At 39.1% G+C, this 15,864-nt stretch overlaps 1 protein-coding gene across 8 annotated transcripts in view; it reads right to left on the bottom strand.

Annotated features, from left to right (window-relative positions):
• Nucleotides 1–1,798: 1,798 nt before the first annotated feature.
• Nucleotides 1,799–15,864, bottom strand: part of nedd4l (NEDD4 like E3 ubiquitin protein ligase) — a 31,225-nt gene continuing 17,159 nt past the window's right edge. For 4 of the 8 annotated variants that reach the window (XM_079551300.1, XM_079551295.1, XM_079551298.1 and 1 more), the window contains 19 exons: nt 14,980–15,117; nt 13,982–14,155; nt 12,870–13,067; nt 12,440–12,517; nt 10,806–10,820; nt 6,468–6,522; nt 5,717–5,775; nt 5,439–5,504; nt 5,128–5,357; nt 4,701–4,822; nt 4,512–4,582; nt 4,338–4,433; nt 4,178–4,251; nt 4,033–4,093; nt 3,828–3,887; nt 3,635–3,742; nt 3,274–3,370; nt 3,118–3,190; nt 1,799–3,049 (listed from right to left, as the gene is read on the bottom strand). In XM_079551300.1, coding sequence (XP_079407426.1) covers nt 2,947–3,049; nt 3,118–3,190; nt 3,274–3,370; nt 3,635–3,742; nt 3,828–3,887; nt 4,033–4,093; nt 4,178–4,251; nt 4,338–4,433; nt 4,512–4,582; nt 4,701–4,822; nt 5,128–5,357; nt 5,439–5,504; nt 5,717–5,775; nt 6,468–6,522; nt 10,806–10,820; nt 12,440–12,517; nt 12,870–13,067; nt 13,982–14,155; nt 14,980–15,117 — 1,878 coding nt within the window. In that variant the 3' untranslated portion in view covers nt 1,799–2,946. The remainder of the gene's footprint in view (nt 3,050–3,117; nt 3,191–3,273; nt 3,371–3,634; nt 3,743–3,827; nt 3,888–4,032; nt 4,094–4,177; nt 4,252–4,337; nt 4,434–4,511; nt 4,583–4,700; nt 4,823–5,127; nt 5,358–5,438; nt 5,505–5,716; nt 5,776–6,467; nt 6,523–10,805; nt 10,821–12,439; nt 12,518–12,869; nt 13,068–13,981; nt 14,156–14,979; nt 15,118–15,864) is intronic. The other 4 variants (XM_079551301.1, XM_079551302.1, XM_079551296.1 and 1 more) reach the window with 1 other exon arrangement.

Genomic DNA, 15,864 nt, shown 5'->3' with positions numbered 1-15,864 from the left:
TTACACAAAACTTTTACATTTACGCAAAACTTTGTGAATAATACAGTGGATCCCTGTTTTATTGTTTTTGTATTTCAAAACAAAGTCAGTAATTCACAAGAACACAAACATTATAAAGAAATGTCCCCAGATGTGAAAATGTGCTCTTTAACTGTGATGACACTGCAGAGGTGAGAAGGATCATGTAGTTGAAGATATGAAATGTTGATGTGATAGAATGATGTTGCTCACCTGGACGCTGCCGTCTCCTCAGAGCTGCTCCACTGTCTGCTGTTCCACCTCACAGTGGTCAGCTCTTGTCCCGTTTTCTTCTTTTCTTTTTTCAAACTAAAGTCCACAAGTGAGTGCAGGACCACACATAGGAGGTCCATGGGGTGGTTCACGGTGCATTTAGGGTCCAACTCTGTCCTGTCCAAGTCTTTATGTAGACACAGCACGCTTTGGACAAACAGCCAGTTCCACATCAGTGATAAGCTACAGGGGAAGTATTGATCGACCCTGACCACTGATGAAGGCTGCAGGGATAAAGAGGGAAAGAGCAAAAAAACACCAAACTCACACATTATCATTATCATTATTATTATTTTTATTGTTATAATTATTATTATTTTAAGTCAACATGAGAAGTGTGTAATGAATTTGATTATGTGTTGTACAGTATGTGCACCTTCAGCCTCATGCAAGTGCACACATTATGTTATGAACTCAGTAACTTTACTACTTTGGGATTGCTAAGAGGAGCTGATTGCTTTAATATGAAATATAATATACATACAACTTTATATATATCGATTTTACATTATGTTCATGTTCCTACAATACTAATGTTGGTTGAATGGTTTGTTGCAACAGTTTTAACTTGTTTTTCTGTTTTAAGCACAGTTGAAACTTCTTCACAGTAAACTCAAATAAATAGATCAATTAGAGCTTTTACTTTATCTATCTATTCCCATGCGACTTGAGAGGAGGACAGCAGTGGGCTTTCAAGTGTGTTTGTGATCCCGCTGGGGCTATTGGTTTTGATAAATGTCCCACAGTGGCAGTGTGGCTTTGTTTACTTGTCCTTGGAGCTGATAACTCCCTGATTGCCTAAGTGAATGAACTTAAGGTCCCTTCACCACAGCACATGCTCAAATACCAACAAGATCAATGAAATGTCCACTTAATGGTTTGAGTGCCACAAAATTATTTTTACATTTAATACTTTTAACATTTAACTAATGCTTTTTTCTTTGTGCTTTAATAATGAGAGAACAACAACATTTGGAGAAGTTTCATTTTTATTAGACAGAAGTTAATACGAACCACAGAGTAGCAGGAGAGTATAAGGAAAGTGGTTAATTTATGCCAGTAAATAAAAAAGAAACTCCTCTATAAAACCAGAACTTTTAGTTACTTTTTACAGTTGGCCTGGATAGTGGAGCAGAGGGCTTTATACAAGATACAAAAGAGATGCTTCTGAATCTTTTTTCAGCAGGTAAGACTTGCAGATTATTTTATATTGCACCAATTAAGCGCTCAAAATGGAAATAACAATCACATTCATGTTAATGACAAGATAAACAATACTCGCATGACCTCAAAGTGATCAATAAAGTGCCCTTTTGGTTCATAGGTGTTGGAAAAATCATAAAACATGCAGTTTTAAATTTAGTGGCAATCACAGCTTCTGTATCAAACACCTGCACGCACGTCGCACACCGCTTCATTTAGTGTCATTGATCAATAATACATACTTCTATTTATTATTATATACTGACTGAGATTATATATATATATTAACATATATATTAAAACATATATATTTTAATATATATATTAATATATATATATGTGTGTATAATTATAATCATCATTTGAAACAATTTACAGCACTATCAACAGCAACAGGCAGAAGACTATTGTACTTGATGCAATTGGCCCCTCTCACCCTCAAGACGGATTAGTGTCCAATTCATGTATTTAAGCAAACACAGATACAATTTCATGCTGCTTCCATAGCTATACAATATAAACCTTTTTATGCAACATATTTGCTATCACAAATGATATGGACTAATGATTCCCCAGACTAGCCTTACTTGCACATCACATGATTATACTGAACTGTCAAAATAGTAAACAACATTGTTCATCAGTACAAATATGTCAGAGGAAATTCTTGTTAGAATTATAGATTAATTATTAATACTAATAACTAATGATCTCAAAAATTCATGTTCCATGAAAATTGCAAAAAACTATAAAATTTGTATCTGTAGGGACCTTGGGGTCCCACTTTCTCATACTCCTCCAAATAGCAAAACAAAATAAAAATAATTATTTTACAAAAGGCTGCAGCGGCAATAACTGATCACAAAACTTGGACAAGGCTTGGATGTGAAGTTGGCCAATTTCCTGTTTTTTTATTTGGCTCACATTCCTAAGGTAATCTGGTGTTGGTCCAAGGATCTGAGTGTGACATGGTCATAGTGCCTTTGCAGGTTATATATATATGTATATATATAGGGAAATAGTGCACGGAGGAGCCAGATTAAGGCCATGCTTGGACCCATAACTGAAGGACTCAAATACTGTGCTATAGCTTACACAAAGGAGCTCTTGAAATGCATTAGTGTCATTCCAGCACTGCAGATTATCAGAGGACAGTGAGACGTGAACTACTGTATACAGGGTTGCTTGTCAACAATGTCACTGTTCATGCCTGTTCATGTGAAAAATGCAGCATTAGGCTCACTGTTTGTCCACAACGCCTCTTAGTTGTCAACCCAAATTGAAAAGATTGAAAGTTGCAGAGATGACAGTTTAACAAGAGGCTGCTGTGCCGTCTGTCACAGTCAGGGATTACAGAACATGCTCGGAGAGAACTGCTACGACAACTGCATGGACTTCCTGTGGCCTTTTGTATGTTTTTTTTCTCTTGTGCGGTGTGTGGCCACAGCGGCTTTAATCGACACCCTCAAAGCCTTGTGCGTTCTCCACAGCCATGAGGAGCTTCTCCCGCAGGTCCTCAAAGGAGTCATAGGCTGGTAGATCCAAGCGGTTGAAACTAGTAGGAGGACATACTGGTTAGACTGCGGTACAATCGTCTAATTGTTTCAAAGTCTAGTTACAAACCATGTATGAGCTCTTGGCAGCTTGTCTGGTGTCCCCCACTGCTCAATTGTGAACAGCTGTGGGCCATTAGAACCTGGGCACAAAAAAGAACATTTACCTGTGTTAGATCTGTCATCCACAAATTATTGATCATTTTTAGGTCGTTCTTGTTCATACCATAAAGTTCAGCAAAGCCATTCATAGGAACTCGTGATGTTCCTGTGACAAACTGTAAAAGCCGTATCCTCTTTTCAGCATCCATTAAGAGCACAACCTAAATAACATAAAGTACACATGTTATTAACATAAAAAGTACAATGTTTTATGTTACAAAGTGGTTGTATCTCATGTACACAAGCAGACATGTTTTGCTTGAATGGGACTGGTCATGACAAATGTTGACCAGGGCAGACTTTTATCAGAGTAAACACGCCTATTATAACAGACTTTGAACTCTGCAAGTCCAGTGCACATATAGTACATGAGAATAGCAGTAAATGTTAGGTTGAAATGACAGCAATTAAGAATAAGCCAATACCTTCCAAAACCACTGTATAACTGGATGGTTGGGGCAGTAGCCATTTTTGTAAACAGTGTGTTGTCTCCAGTCATTGACATCCACATCACCAAGACCACACATGAGCAGCTGCAACGACACAGGGAACACTCAATTATCGCTAATTATCACTGTCATCAAACGAACAAATGAGACTTCATTTGCATTGAAATACCTCCAATTCATTCTCATCAAAGATTTTGATGAGATCGACGACAATGAGCTCCGTGAATCCCTGAAAACAGAACAATCGTATTTTGAAAGTTGATCAGAATTATAACATATCCTTGTAAAGAAAAGAGGACTCAAGTCCCTGGGTGTGTAAATATGAAATGTGTAACCACATCGCCCCCATGTGGTTCACTCTCTCATAGAAATACCTCCAGGAAAGCGTTCATCTGCTTCTGGACCCGGTTCACAAATCTCCACTGGATGACAAGGCTAGTGAAAATAAATGTACATGTTTTCATATCTGTTCATTTTAATGAAAGTGTGTTATTTCACATAAAACACAAAAAACATTACTCAATGTATTCCTTCTTGTTGTCATTGGTTACCACCAAGTCGGAACCATTGGGCTTCAGGTCAACCTGGTAAGTCTGAGGTAGAAACAGGAACAAATGGATCAATAACCAAAGCAACTTTTCATTTTGATAAATATCATTTCATGTTATAATCTATTCACCTGTCCAAAGTTGTCTTCATCAATACAGAACCTTAAATCCAGCTCAGTGGGATCATTTTCCAGAATCCATTTGAGGGAGTTGTAGTATTCACTATCCTGCAGAGAAGGAAACAGAACACATAGTAAAAACAAACAAACAAACAAACAAACATTTGATATTAAAATCATACATACCACAGACTCCATGTCTTTTAAAGAAATCTGTTTTCCGAGCATCATTTTGTAAAATGGACGAATGAAAAATCCTGCAAAAAAAAATATATTTAAAATCAGAATAAAATGATTTGTAGATACTGACATAAAACTAGAATACATATATTATATCTAGATAAATACAAAGTTGTAAAGATTTGTATTTCTTACCATCTAAGAGCTTTCCATGAAACACTGCCATTCCTGCCACACGGCCAATGAACTTGAAGTACGACAGATGATCCTCGTTGCAGAGACCAGAGTTTGGGTTGATTTGAAGAGTGTAATTGTCACTGTAAAAGCAGAATTTATGAACACATTAAAATAACACTATGCTTAACCATTCATACAACAGTGCCTGAATTCCTAAGTTCAGATACGTGGGCATTGTGCTGGAATCTATTGATGACAGAGTAAAAGAAGCATAATAATAAACAAAATGTACAACACACTCCAGGTACGTGGGAAACAACTGTTACAGGATGGACATTTCAATATGAGGAAACCAAGTCTCATAGGAAAAGTACTGGCCAAGGCATGTTACTGATGGAGCAGCTGTTGGGATATATAATCAAGGCAAGCAAACGCGAGTACTTACGTAGCAGAGTATTCAAAGAGCCCATAGTAAGGATTAAACATCTCCTTAGATAAGAGAAAGAACCACTCTCGGGCCACTCCGCCATAGTCCAGGCCCTTCTCTGACTCAAACTCGATCCAGAGCCTTGCTTTCAAAACATCTGGTCTCTTCAAGGACATGATCCGACGGTAGGACTCTTCAAATATGTTATTTCGGTGCAGCTTCATTTCAAAGCGGTTTGGGATGTCCGCCTAGGGAGAGAAAGGGCAACAGGTTGGGCTTTAAATGAACTGGAAATATTGCTATTGGTGAAAATAGTCACTTATTCTTACAGGTTTCTTTAATTTCTTCCTGAAGTAGTCATATTTTTGCTTGAACTCTCTGGAATAGGGAACTGCCTGCAAAGCATCAACACATACACATACTTTAATGAAGGGAATCTAGGTTATGGAAACTAGTGCAACATCTCATAGTGCTCAAAGTGGAAACATGGTGTTGGCAAGAGGAAAGAGCGGCAACCAAGTACATTACTTCACTTTGAGAGTGCAACCATTATTGTTGCAAAAAGTTAAAACTGGTAAATAGCAATCTTTTAGCGGAGATCACTCACTGGTCCTGTGATGGCTGGACTCTGCAGGCGGGGGTCCTCCCACTGGGTGTTCTTTGTATCTGAACAAAACATTTGAAATATTGAGGTAATTTGTATCATTATCATATGCATAATCAAAAAGAATCTAAATTTCAATATAATTCAAATGTTCTGATAGAAATATTATATCATAACACTTTGTCCTTGAAACATTTTGTCTCTGTGCGCTGTCATGGTGTTTTCTAGTATAGATACAGACGGCATCGCGTCATAGAAGGGGGCGTGGCCTCGCCGAGGGGGAAAACCGAATCTTTAGCCATTTTCCTCTTAAATATAAAGTTATTTAACACATACAAATAAAGCTAGGTCTAAATCGGGTCCATATGGATGTTTATTTCATAGCAGGTTGTTCAGTAGAAGCGAAAAAAACGGCAGTCGTAGCTAGTGTTAGCATTAGCATGATAATAACCTGAACCACCATGTTAGCATTCTCCGTTGTTAATGTATTTATGGGCTTATTGAACCACTTTGCTCCTCCCCATGTCTTTGCATCTTTATTTCGTATAAAACTATGTTCATAATTCAGCGTTTGTTTTGTAATTTTTGAATAATTCGATTTTTCTCCAAATTGATATCCCTGTTAACTGTTTTCAAACATGACCGTATGTGCGATTCCAGAGATGCCGTCTGTATCTATTGATTCTGTATCTTTCGTTAGTAGAAAAGGCACAATATAAAGAAAGGCTCAAATGACTGAATAACACCGTCTTACTGTGGTCAATGTAGAAGGTGCGACCGTCTGTGTGGACTCTTTCTTCCCACCCGGGCTGGAAAGAGTAAACAGACAATGAAAAAATGCATGCGTGTCATTGAATAACAACAAGAAGCAGGCTGGCATCAAATAGTCATTGAAATCCATCCGGTCGCGTCCTTGCTTGATTGAACTCTCGTGACTAGTACATGACCAACCACCTCAAAGTCCGATCACACGTGATAAGCTCAATCAATCGACAAAAAGGACTGGGAGGGATTTTGCTCCTATTTGAGTAAAGTCTGAAACAGCAGCCAGGCAGGGAAATGATAACAAAATAGAGGTTATATCATCACTGCAGTTAAACCAGTAACTCCACTGACACAATGGCCACTTGGGATAGTGTCACATACCACACACACTCACACAGCACCAGCGTTAGACAAAGAAAAAAAATGTGGTTCAATGGGGTAGGTTGTGGTTCAATACTGACTGAATAAAGAAACTGAGAACTTCTGCTGGAAAAGTACGTTTCTTTTAAATATGGTGCTTTATTTCGGCTTAAGAAAATGTAACTTTTATATATTTTGAAGTATTGCGTACAAAATACTGCCTAGATAGAAAATGAATATACCCATGACTTTAGAAACTGCCCTTGTTAACGGGTGAGGCAAAATGAAATGCCAGTCTTCTGATGTTCACGCATGAGGGGGAAAAAACGGGTATTAACTTAAACTTTAGTGGTCTCTTGTCTGCAAAATAAACTCCAAACGCTATTGACCAGCAATCAGCACGTGGCTTTAGCTCTGCTCCTGTTCACAAGCACATGACCAGGTCATTCATTTCTAGCCAAATGCAGACGTCCAGTAGACGCAGGCGCAGCTCACGTACTGTCTGTTCGTATTTGTGAGTGCTGAATGTCGTGCCTGATCCTGGCTGGTTGTGGCTGATCCTTAAAGCAGACACATGCGTGTGACAGGGTTTGTCCCGAGCTCTGTCAACGCTAAGGCTGGTGTAGGCTATCCGTCCACGTCTATAGTGGCCCATTGTGTGTGACATGCTAGGACCATGCCCAGGAGTTTTATTATTTAAACCGGCCCACTCATCCTCAGACTTGTAGCTCACCTCGTAGAGCGTAGCATTGAAAACTTAAGGTTGTAGGATCAGTTCCTTCTCTTTTCACATGGGCCCCACACCCATAATCTGGGCCTGACACATCTCCACAGAGTTCTTCAAATGAAAAATATTTATGCACTTTTTATACACTGCCTTTCATACTTTCTTTTTTGCCCTTTTTCTGTGATATCTTTGCTGGACTGCAGGGGTGTTCTACGTAACTCAGCAACTCATCTACCAATAATAGACTATGGAGACATTGTTTACCAAAACACCACAGATGCTGTTCTTAAACCACTGACAACACTGACAAACTCGCTCTGCAGATTTGTGCTTCAATGTAATTATCTGACTCATCACTGTACTATGTATAACACACTTGACTGGCTACAACCCAAAGACAGAAGACGGCTCCAGTGGATTATTCTGATTTATAAATGTATCCGATATGATTATCCTACATATTTAATACAGCATATGGTTCCTTTCACGTCATCACACGCACTTAGAGATTTGGACCAACCGTTTTATCGAGTGCCACATGTAAAAAAGGAGGTAGGCAGGAGAGCCTTTCACTATAAAGCCCCATCTGACTGGAATAATTTACCAATAGAACTTAGATCAACTACATCTCTACATCTATTCAAAACATCCTTGTACAATAATCTAAAATGTCAATGTCAATGTCACTAGCATTTTCCTATTGTCCAAACAATGTTGTAACCTTTTATTATAATTATTCTTTTTTTTTTTTGTACTATTATCTCTCTTCTTATGTTATTTTATTTTCTCTTTATACCTATTGTTAATATTGTTTTGTATTAAAAGTGGAGGACATTGGTGGGCGGGGATGGAGAGCAAGACATGAGACCTTGTGATTGTTATGTGTATGTGACTGTTGTATGTATGTGACAATACTTGCTATGTTTTGTTATTTTGTGTTCAGGTCAGACCCCCTTGAAAAAGAGATGGTTCATCTCAACGGGGCTATCATTGAAATAAATAAAAAACTACCCTGCACTACCCAGCATGCCTTTGAGACATGCCATCACCACATAAACAAAAAAATCTGACAGAATCCATGGAACCCAGCACTGACTGGAACAGGGTACTCCTGGACACACCGCGGAGACATCCTCGCTCTAGCACTTTCAGAACAGCCTAGAACGCCAGGGCACTCCTCTTGTTATGGCTTTGTCAATGCACTATCCCTGAGCGCCCTCTAGTGGCTGGGCAGAGTAACTGTGGTGCATCTTGAAAATAAATGTTGCCAGCACTTGCCAGCACGGAACAGTTTAAGTCTCATTTAACACAGCTTGCACTTACAACTACCAAGACACCCCTGGTACGACTTTTAAAAACAATTTCACTAAATGTTCTAAAGCTCAAAGTGATTTACACCTTTAACAAATACAAATGCACATGTATCAGGTCACGGTCTCCATCCAGAGTTTGATGGCACAAAGGCATTTCCAGTGCAACTATTGTTTATTGTCATTTGCATTTCAAAGCGGCCAAAAGCAAAAATCCCTCTTTCTTGAAGACGGGGAGAGGGCCAGCCTATATGAAAAGTCTGCCTACAGAACAAACCCCTCACCCAGCTACGGAGCATTTGGTTGGCTTTGGGAAGGTCGGGCTGTGCACCTGTACCATGACCTTTACACATCCAATTATGCCCCTCTGGAACTTTTGTCTACGCACCGCAGTCTGATGATGTGTGGACAGTCCACGAGCCCCGCCTCTGTCTACAGGACGTGCCATGCACATTTGGCTACAGATCCTCTGAGAATGACCGTGTCACCAGGATGAACAGAGCTCAGTCATGTGTGAATGGGAGCAGAGCTAAAGATGCTCATATTCAATAGTGTCTGATCTACTGAAGTTTGATTTGCTCTATTTTCCTATTTGCAGAATATGATTCAACAAAATCAATAAAAGGTTGATTTTGTTTTTTTTGGCAGAATCAATTTTCAAATAAATGTCAACAAGTACAGAATATGTAAAAAATAACTGAATTCTTGAGTTTGCATTTTCCTTTTAAAATGTGAAATACAATGATGCAAAAGTACATGGACCATAATATTTATTTATGTATTTTCAATGTTTGTAGATCATAATTCAATAATATCTTTGTGGGAGGTGAGAAAGAGCTCATGGTTAAGATTTAAGAATAGATATAGATTGTAGTTAGTTGTAGTACAGCCGAGGGTGCAAACCTTCCCTAAGTATGTGTGAGGGAGACAGACGGAACCACAAGCAATTTGTGAATCAAACACCTCTCCTGGCCTGTTTTCTAACTTTGTGACATAGTTAGAAAAAACTTGGTTTTGTGTTATTAGTCTTTTAAATTATATATATTATTTTATTATGATTAAATGCTTCGATCCTAGCCTGGTTTTACCAGACCCTCGTACTCACTGCGTTTCGTACAAGGGGGCCTATCACAACTCTATCATAACACTGTCATAACTCTATTATAACTCTATTATAACTCTATTATAACTCTATCATAACACTGTCATAACTCTATTATAACTCTATTATAACTCTATTATAACTCTATTATAACTCTATTATAACTCTATTATAACTCTATTATAACTCTATTATAACTCTATTATAACTCTATTATAACTCTATTATAACTCTTGGGAATATTCCTTGCACATTCCAAGGCTTCAATTTTAATTTTCTCGATTTGGGAGCCGAGCCAGGACGGATTGAAGAGCTTCCATTACTTTCGTATCCACCGCCATTGCCAAACTACAACCCGCAAATGACGTCACCTACAAGCCCCGCCTCCCCCGCTCGCTGAATGGTAGGTTGAAATTCAACTGATGTAACGCGTCCACTGAGATCAGACCCAGACGTACATGTACAAGTTTACGGATGGCTAAAGCCAGGCTACTTTGTCCTATATTTATCTATTTTTCCTTTTTTATAGTTTGCACCACACCACTTTAACTTGCCAAATTGCAGACGTACGTACATAGCAAAGGAGCAGTCTGAAGGGGCATAGGGCGTTCATAGAGCACGCTGCACTTACATTTTTCACAAAAAAGGTGGCGATGCAAACAAGGGTGATAGAATTTTAACTGGGGGGGTACGGTTCATCCATGCTGGGCAGGACAGTGAGGGGGAACAAAAACAGAGAGAAGAGAAAGAAAGTGCAAGGTTGTCTGCAGGCATTTGACTAGACCACCAGACAAGTAGGCAGGCAGATGGAGGAAGGCATCAACCAACCTCCTCTGGTAGGTGCTGCCAAACAGACATGGCCAGGTGGCGAAGAAGAAGCAAACATTAGATCCACCAGTAAGGAGAGAGAAAAGAAACACACATGCACACACCACACAATCATCATGAGATGCACAAAACTCTGCAAGACCTGTCTGAGAAAAAGTATAGTGTTTTTACAACAGCCCAAAACACACAATGGTCACTGCAAGATCCTAACAGCCAAATTCCACATCATGCGTGTTTGCTCCGCTCCGTGTTCTGCAGTAAATAGGTTTCTATTGTAGTGCCTATGAATTGTTCCACATCCTCCTCCTCTGCTCATAAGGGCTCTGTTACTGGTTCAATACTCCGCCGCTCTCTGACAAAAAACTGATCCAGTCTATTTTCTGCTACAGAACAGCTCCACAAGTCAGATTGTCCAAAAAGGAAAGAGACACACATTCGGATTTTACACAATATAACTTTGTTCATGTAACTCTTTGCCAAGTAACCCTTATACGCAAACACCTGGGCACTAGCATCAAAACCTCTGTGACTGCAGTTTTCAGCTTGTCTGCAGCTAGATAATTATTAATTTTACAAGAGTTATACACAAACATGTTGACATGAAATGCAGAAACTTGACTAAATTTGATTTGGCATTTAGCTCAGAGGCCACTTGGCACACATCAAAAGTAAAATCTCCAAAGGTCTGTACCTTCATTAATGATGTCTAAAAAGATTCTGAAATGCCAAGCCTAAAACTAGAGGAAAGAAGCAGCTGAAAGACTACAAAGGTAAGCTATTGCGCTAACATGGCTTAAGTTTTGCTAACAGCAGCTAACTGCTAGCATCAGCAAAATCTAAAATCGCTTTGAGTAAATCGCTGGTATGTGCAGCCCGGCACGCTGTGAAAATGGATGCATTCGTAGCCGTTGGTTTTCGTTGCGATCTGCAGAGGAGGGGAGCGAAGTGAACACGCATGCAGTGGAACCAGGGGGGAATTCGGGCACTTGACTGGGAACTGTGATGTACGGGTCACAGTGCGCAACACCGACCTGCTCCACAACCATTAAAAAATATGGATACAAAAAAAATGAGTCTGACCATGGCTCTAATTTCATCCAAAAATGAGCTTGAAAGCTTCCTAAAAGTAGCAACAAGATGTGAATCTGGAATAGGCAGCAATGAGGCGTGAAAAGGATTTATCAGAAAAAAAAAAAACTTTCGTTTTAATCATTACCAAATGACGTCACTAGGTAAGTTTCCCCTCGCTCTCTCTCCCCCATCACTATTGGGCACTGGGTAAAACAAACGGCGCCAATAGTGGAAACTACTGACTATATCTCATCTTAAATTACATAAAAGTACTACTTATAACTAAAGTGTTTTCTTATATTGGAAAATTCAATAAGAAAAAATTAAAGGAAAATTAACCTTTAAAGTTGACGCTACTATTGAGCTCCATACAGCGCTGTTAATGTTTATACTAAAGCCAAGTAATGTTCAGCTAAAGAAAATCAACTCAATGAAAGTCTATTTTTGAATTTGTTAAACCTTCATCACAAATGTGAAAACAGACAAAGCTTTGAAATTCATAAGGGGTGGAAATGTGGGCCCAATGATTGGCTTTTGAGACGCTTCACTCAGATAAAACTTACAGGAAGTGGACCAAGTTCACCCGGTTCCATTGAGTTCTTATTCCTCATATGGACTGGATACTTCAGTCGAGGATCATCCTAGAAGAAGGAAAGAAGTAACAAAAGCGGTTATTAGTGAAATTAAGCCAAATATCAAAATACAGAACCAGATTTTAAATATTCTGCACCTTCAGTTATTATAAACGCTAATTACATTTTTCAGAAGGGTCAGTTGTTGGTTGAGTGGTTTTGGGGGCCGGAAAAGTTTAGGAACCCCTGCTCTACGGGTATGAACAATGACTTTCACACCACTAGATGTCACTAACAATAACTAGGAATATATTTACAAAACCTTCCACTGCAAGTGAGTGGAAAGTTTGAATGTAGACCTTAAAAAGCAGACCTCATTTAGGACACACAGCTTGACCCATATTCTGAAGTGGCGGCTCACCCAAGTGGTTGCTCTGCTGTTGTGGTCAATGAAGAAAGGCCGTCCGTTGGGGGCTATTCTCATCTCCCAGCCTGGGGGCAGGAAGCTCTGTTGGGTCTTGTGCTGTGACTTAGGTGAGCTGTAGGGCGATGGCTGAGGAGACTGCGGGTTGGAGAAGGTGTCTTTGACGGCCCTCCGCACTGGAATATTGTTGGCTCCCTAATTCACCAAACAATTAACAAATGTCACTATGTAGAATGTAACTGAAGTGGCATTGTTTTAACACTATGTAAAAATGCAGCACTCAGCTACCAAATCAATATAGCAGTTATACATAAGAACAAATATATTAATAATAACAAAAACAGTGTTCACAAGTTAATAAACAGGAATTATTACAGGAATATATATGATTTACAGCAAAAAAAATGTACCGTTATCATCATCCAACCTCCTCTATCTGAATCTGATTTACAGCTGGAACCCAGTTTACTTTCTAATCAGTTGTTAGTTAATATAGTTAATAATAACTAATGACCTTATTCTTCACACATAGCACAAGCACCTTCCTAATCATTAATATGAAAAGCCAAAAGTATAATTGCCCAAGTGCCAGCTTCACTTTTGCCTTGAAAAAAAATAAAAATAGAAAAGAAAAGAAAAGAATAGAAAAGAAAAGAAAAGAAAAAAACTAATGCAATTTGAGAAAAAAAGACTGGTGCAAGCTGTCCTCATAGTATTATAAAACATTTTAATCTATTGCTAACACAGAAGAATACATTGGAAATTGTTGATATTATTGTGACGAGTCTGCTTCTCAGTCTGAAAGTTGAAACGTTTTTTAAATGAGTAATAAAAATCAGTATTTTGGTTACTTTTAGAGATGCAGACAAACAGAAAACAAAGTAAGTGGTCTCAGATGAAGGGAAAGAGGTCGAGCAAAGACACATACGAGAGCTGTTTTTGTAAATCTGTAAGAAAAAGAAAGTTCTGAAATGCAATACTCGTGATTCACAGAGAGCTGAAGGAGATAATTTCAGACCGATGACGGAGATTGGGGGTAAAAACAGAGACAAGGCAATTAGCAGGTGTTGAGGAAAGGAAATGGACTGGCACGGCTGGGTCTGTCTCACCTCTAGGGGAGTGGAAAGGGTGACAGTGGGGGAGCTGAGGCTACGAGGTCGTCGGACTTGGGGCTCGTGGAGGTGGTTGTTGGAGGCGTTGGAGGAGGAGGGGGTGGAGGGAGTGACCATGGCTGAAGCTCCTCCCGAGGCTGCGGCAGACGTGCTGGCTCCATCTTCAGTCAGCTGTCAGTGAGAGGGAACGTTTATTAAGTTAGGGGTAACACTTCACAGCGCTGCAGCGGCGTGGTCAAAAGATGTAAATACCACGGTACCTGAAAGTGTAAAAACAACCCTACTTCTGGTAATTACATGGATACAAATGACTCCTAATCCCTATCTTTATCCTAACCCGGTAAGAAAAATGCAATATTATCTTTGTGAACAGGGCTGTAAAATGCTTTGTCTCTCCAAAAATGTATTTCTCATAAAAAAATCAGTCCCACAAAGACTAAATCATTTGAGAAACTATCCGAAAATGAATTTGTCTGACAAAAATAGCTACAATGAACAGTTTGGTGAACAAAACAAGTGTTCGGAGAAATGGGGGGTGGGGGGAGATTAAAAACACCCAAGTTATGAGCATGATCTTTCCATGAGATGTCACAAAACTCATTTATATATTTGCATTTACAAGCAAGAAAGAGAAAAGCATAGTCCTATAGTGATGCTGCTTTATACAGTTCAATGACACAGTTGCTCACAGGAAATGACAAGTGAAGCAGGGTCAAAATCACAGACATGTAAATGGACACTCATGCCAAGGTTTAAGAAGACATATCTATACATAACAAAATGTCTAAGGAGGAGAAAGACAGGGACACAATCGAAAGGCAAGGGGACAGACAAACAAATATGCAAACACTGAGGTTAGTTTCCATTTTTTTTTGTCACAGCGACAAAGAGAACAAAGACAAAAGGGGGAAATGCTGCTTGCACTTTGAGCCGGGGGAAGGTCCCGCTCCATGCATGAGTCCAGGGCAGCCTTCGCCCCTTCGGACCTGCTGTACCTGTACAATGGGCCTAGTCCAAGTTGTGGTGCGGTTGTTATGGTTGACGTAATATGATCTTCCTTTGGCGTCTTTCCTTTCTTCCCATCCAGGGGGCAGGCCAGGGGTGGTCAGGGAGTAAGTGGTGGCAGAAGGAGACTGGTCGAGTGTAGAGAGAGAGCATAGTATGAAAACTTTGAGGACGTTTCCTTCACAAGGAGGTAAAATAGGGTTAGGGTAAAGGAAGACAACAAACAATGAAACATCCGCAACTTATACAATACTTAAAGCAAAACAGAAAACGTAAGCTCAGCAATAATTCAAAATAAACAAAAAGGCCTAGTTTAAGTTTCATTGTACAAGAACTGCCTTTTTATTTAAGTTTATTTATTTTTCCTTCATCCAGGTTAAGAAATGTTAAAGACAATACACAATGTCAACTGGACGGGTTTTTATGTTTGATCATCCAATCACCACTGTCAGTGGGGAACGTATACGGTTTATAAAGCTGCACTTTGACTATCCGTATAATGCCGTATTTTCCAGACTATAAGTTGCACTTTTTTTCATAATTTGGCTGGGGGTGCGACTTATACTGTATATAATTTCACATGTTTGTTTGTATCTGCTACCCCTGAACCACTGAAGATTAAAAAAACAGTAATTGAGCAGCAGAAAAAAAGAAGAAAACTAAATAATACCGTATTTTCCGGACTATAAGTCGCACTTTTTTTTTATAGTTTGGCATACTTATACTCCGGACTAATATGTGATTTTTTTCCTTTTTCAAAAATTCATCTATATAATTTCACATGCCGCTAGAGGGCACTGCAGGCAAATCAATTACTCTAAGAAAACAAAAAAAAAAACACTAATCTAGTTTGCAAATGAGAGCTTGAAAAACGT

The sequence above is a fragment of the Gobius niger genome (genome assembly GCF_951799975.1).
Source record: "Gobius niger genome assembly, chromosome: 2".
Classification (NCBI taxonomy): Eukaryota; Metazoa; Chordata; class Actinopteri; order Gobiiformes; family Gobiidae; genus Gobius; species Gobius niger.
The sequence above is the reverse complement of the archived record's forward strand: the minus strand, read 5'-3'. Positions and strand labels throughout refer to the sequence as shown.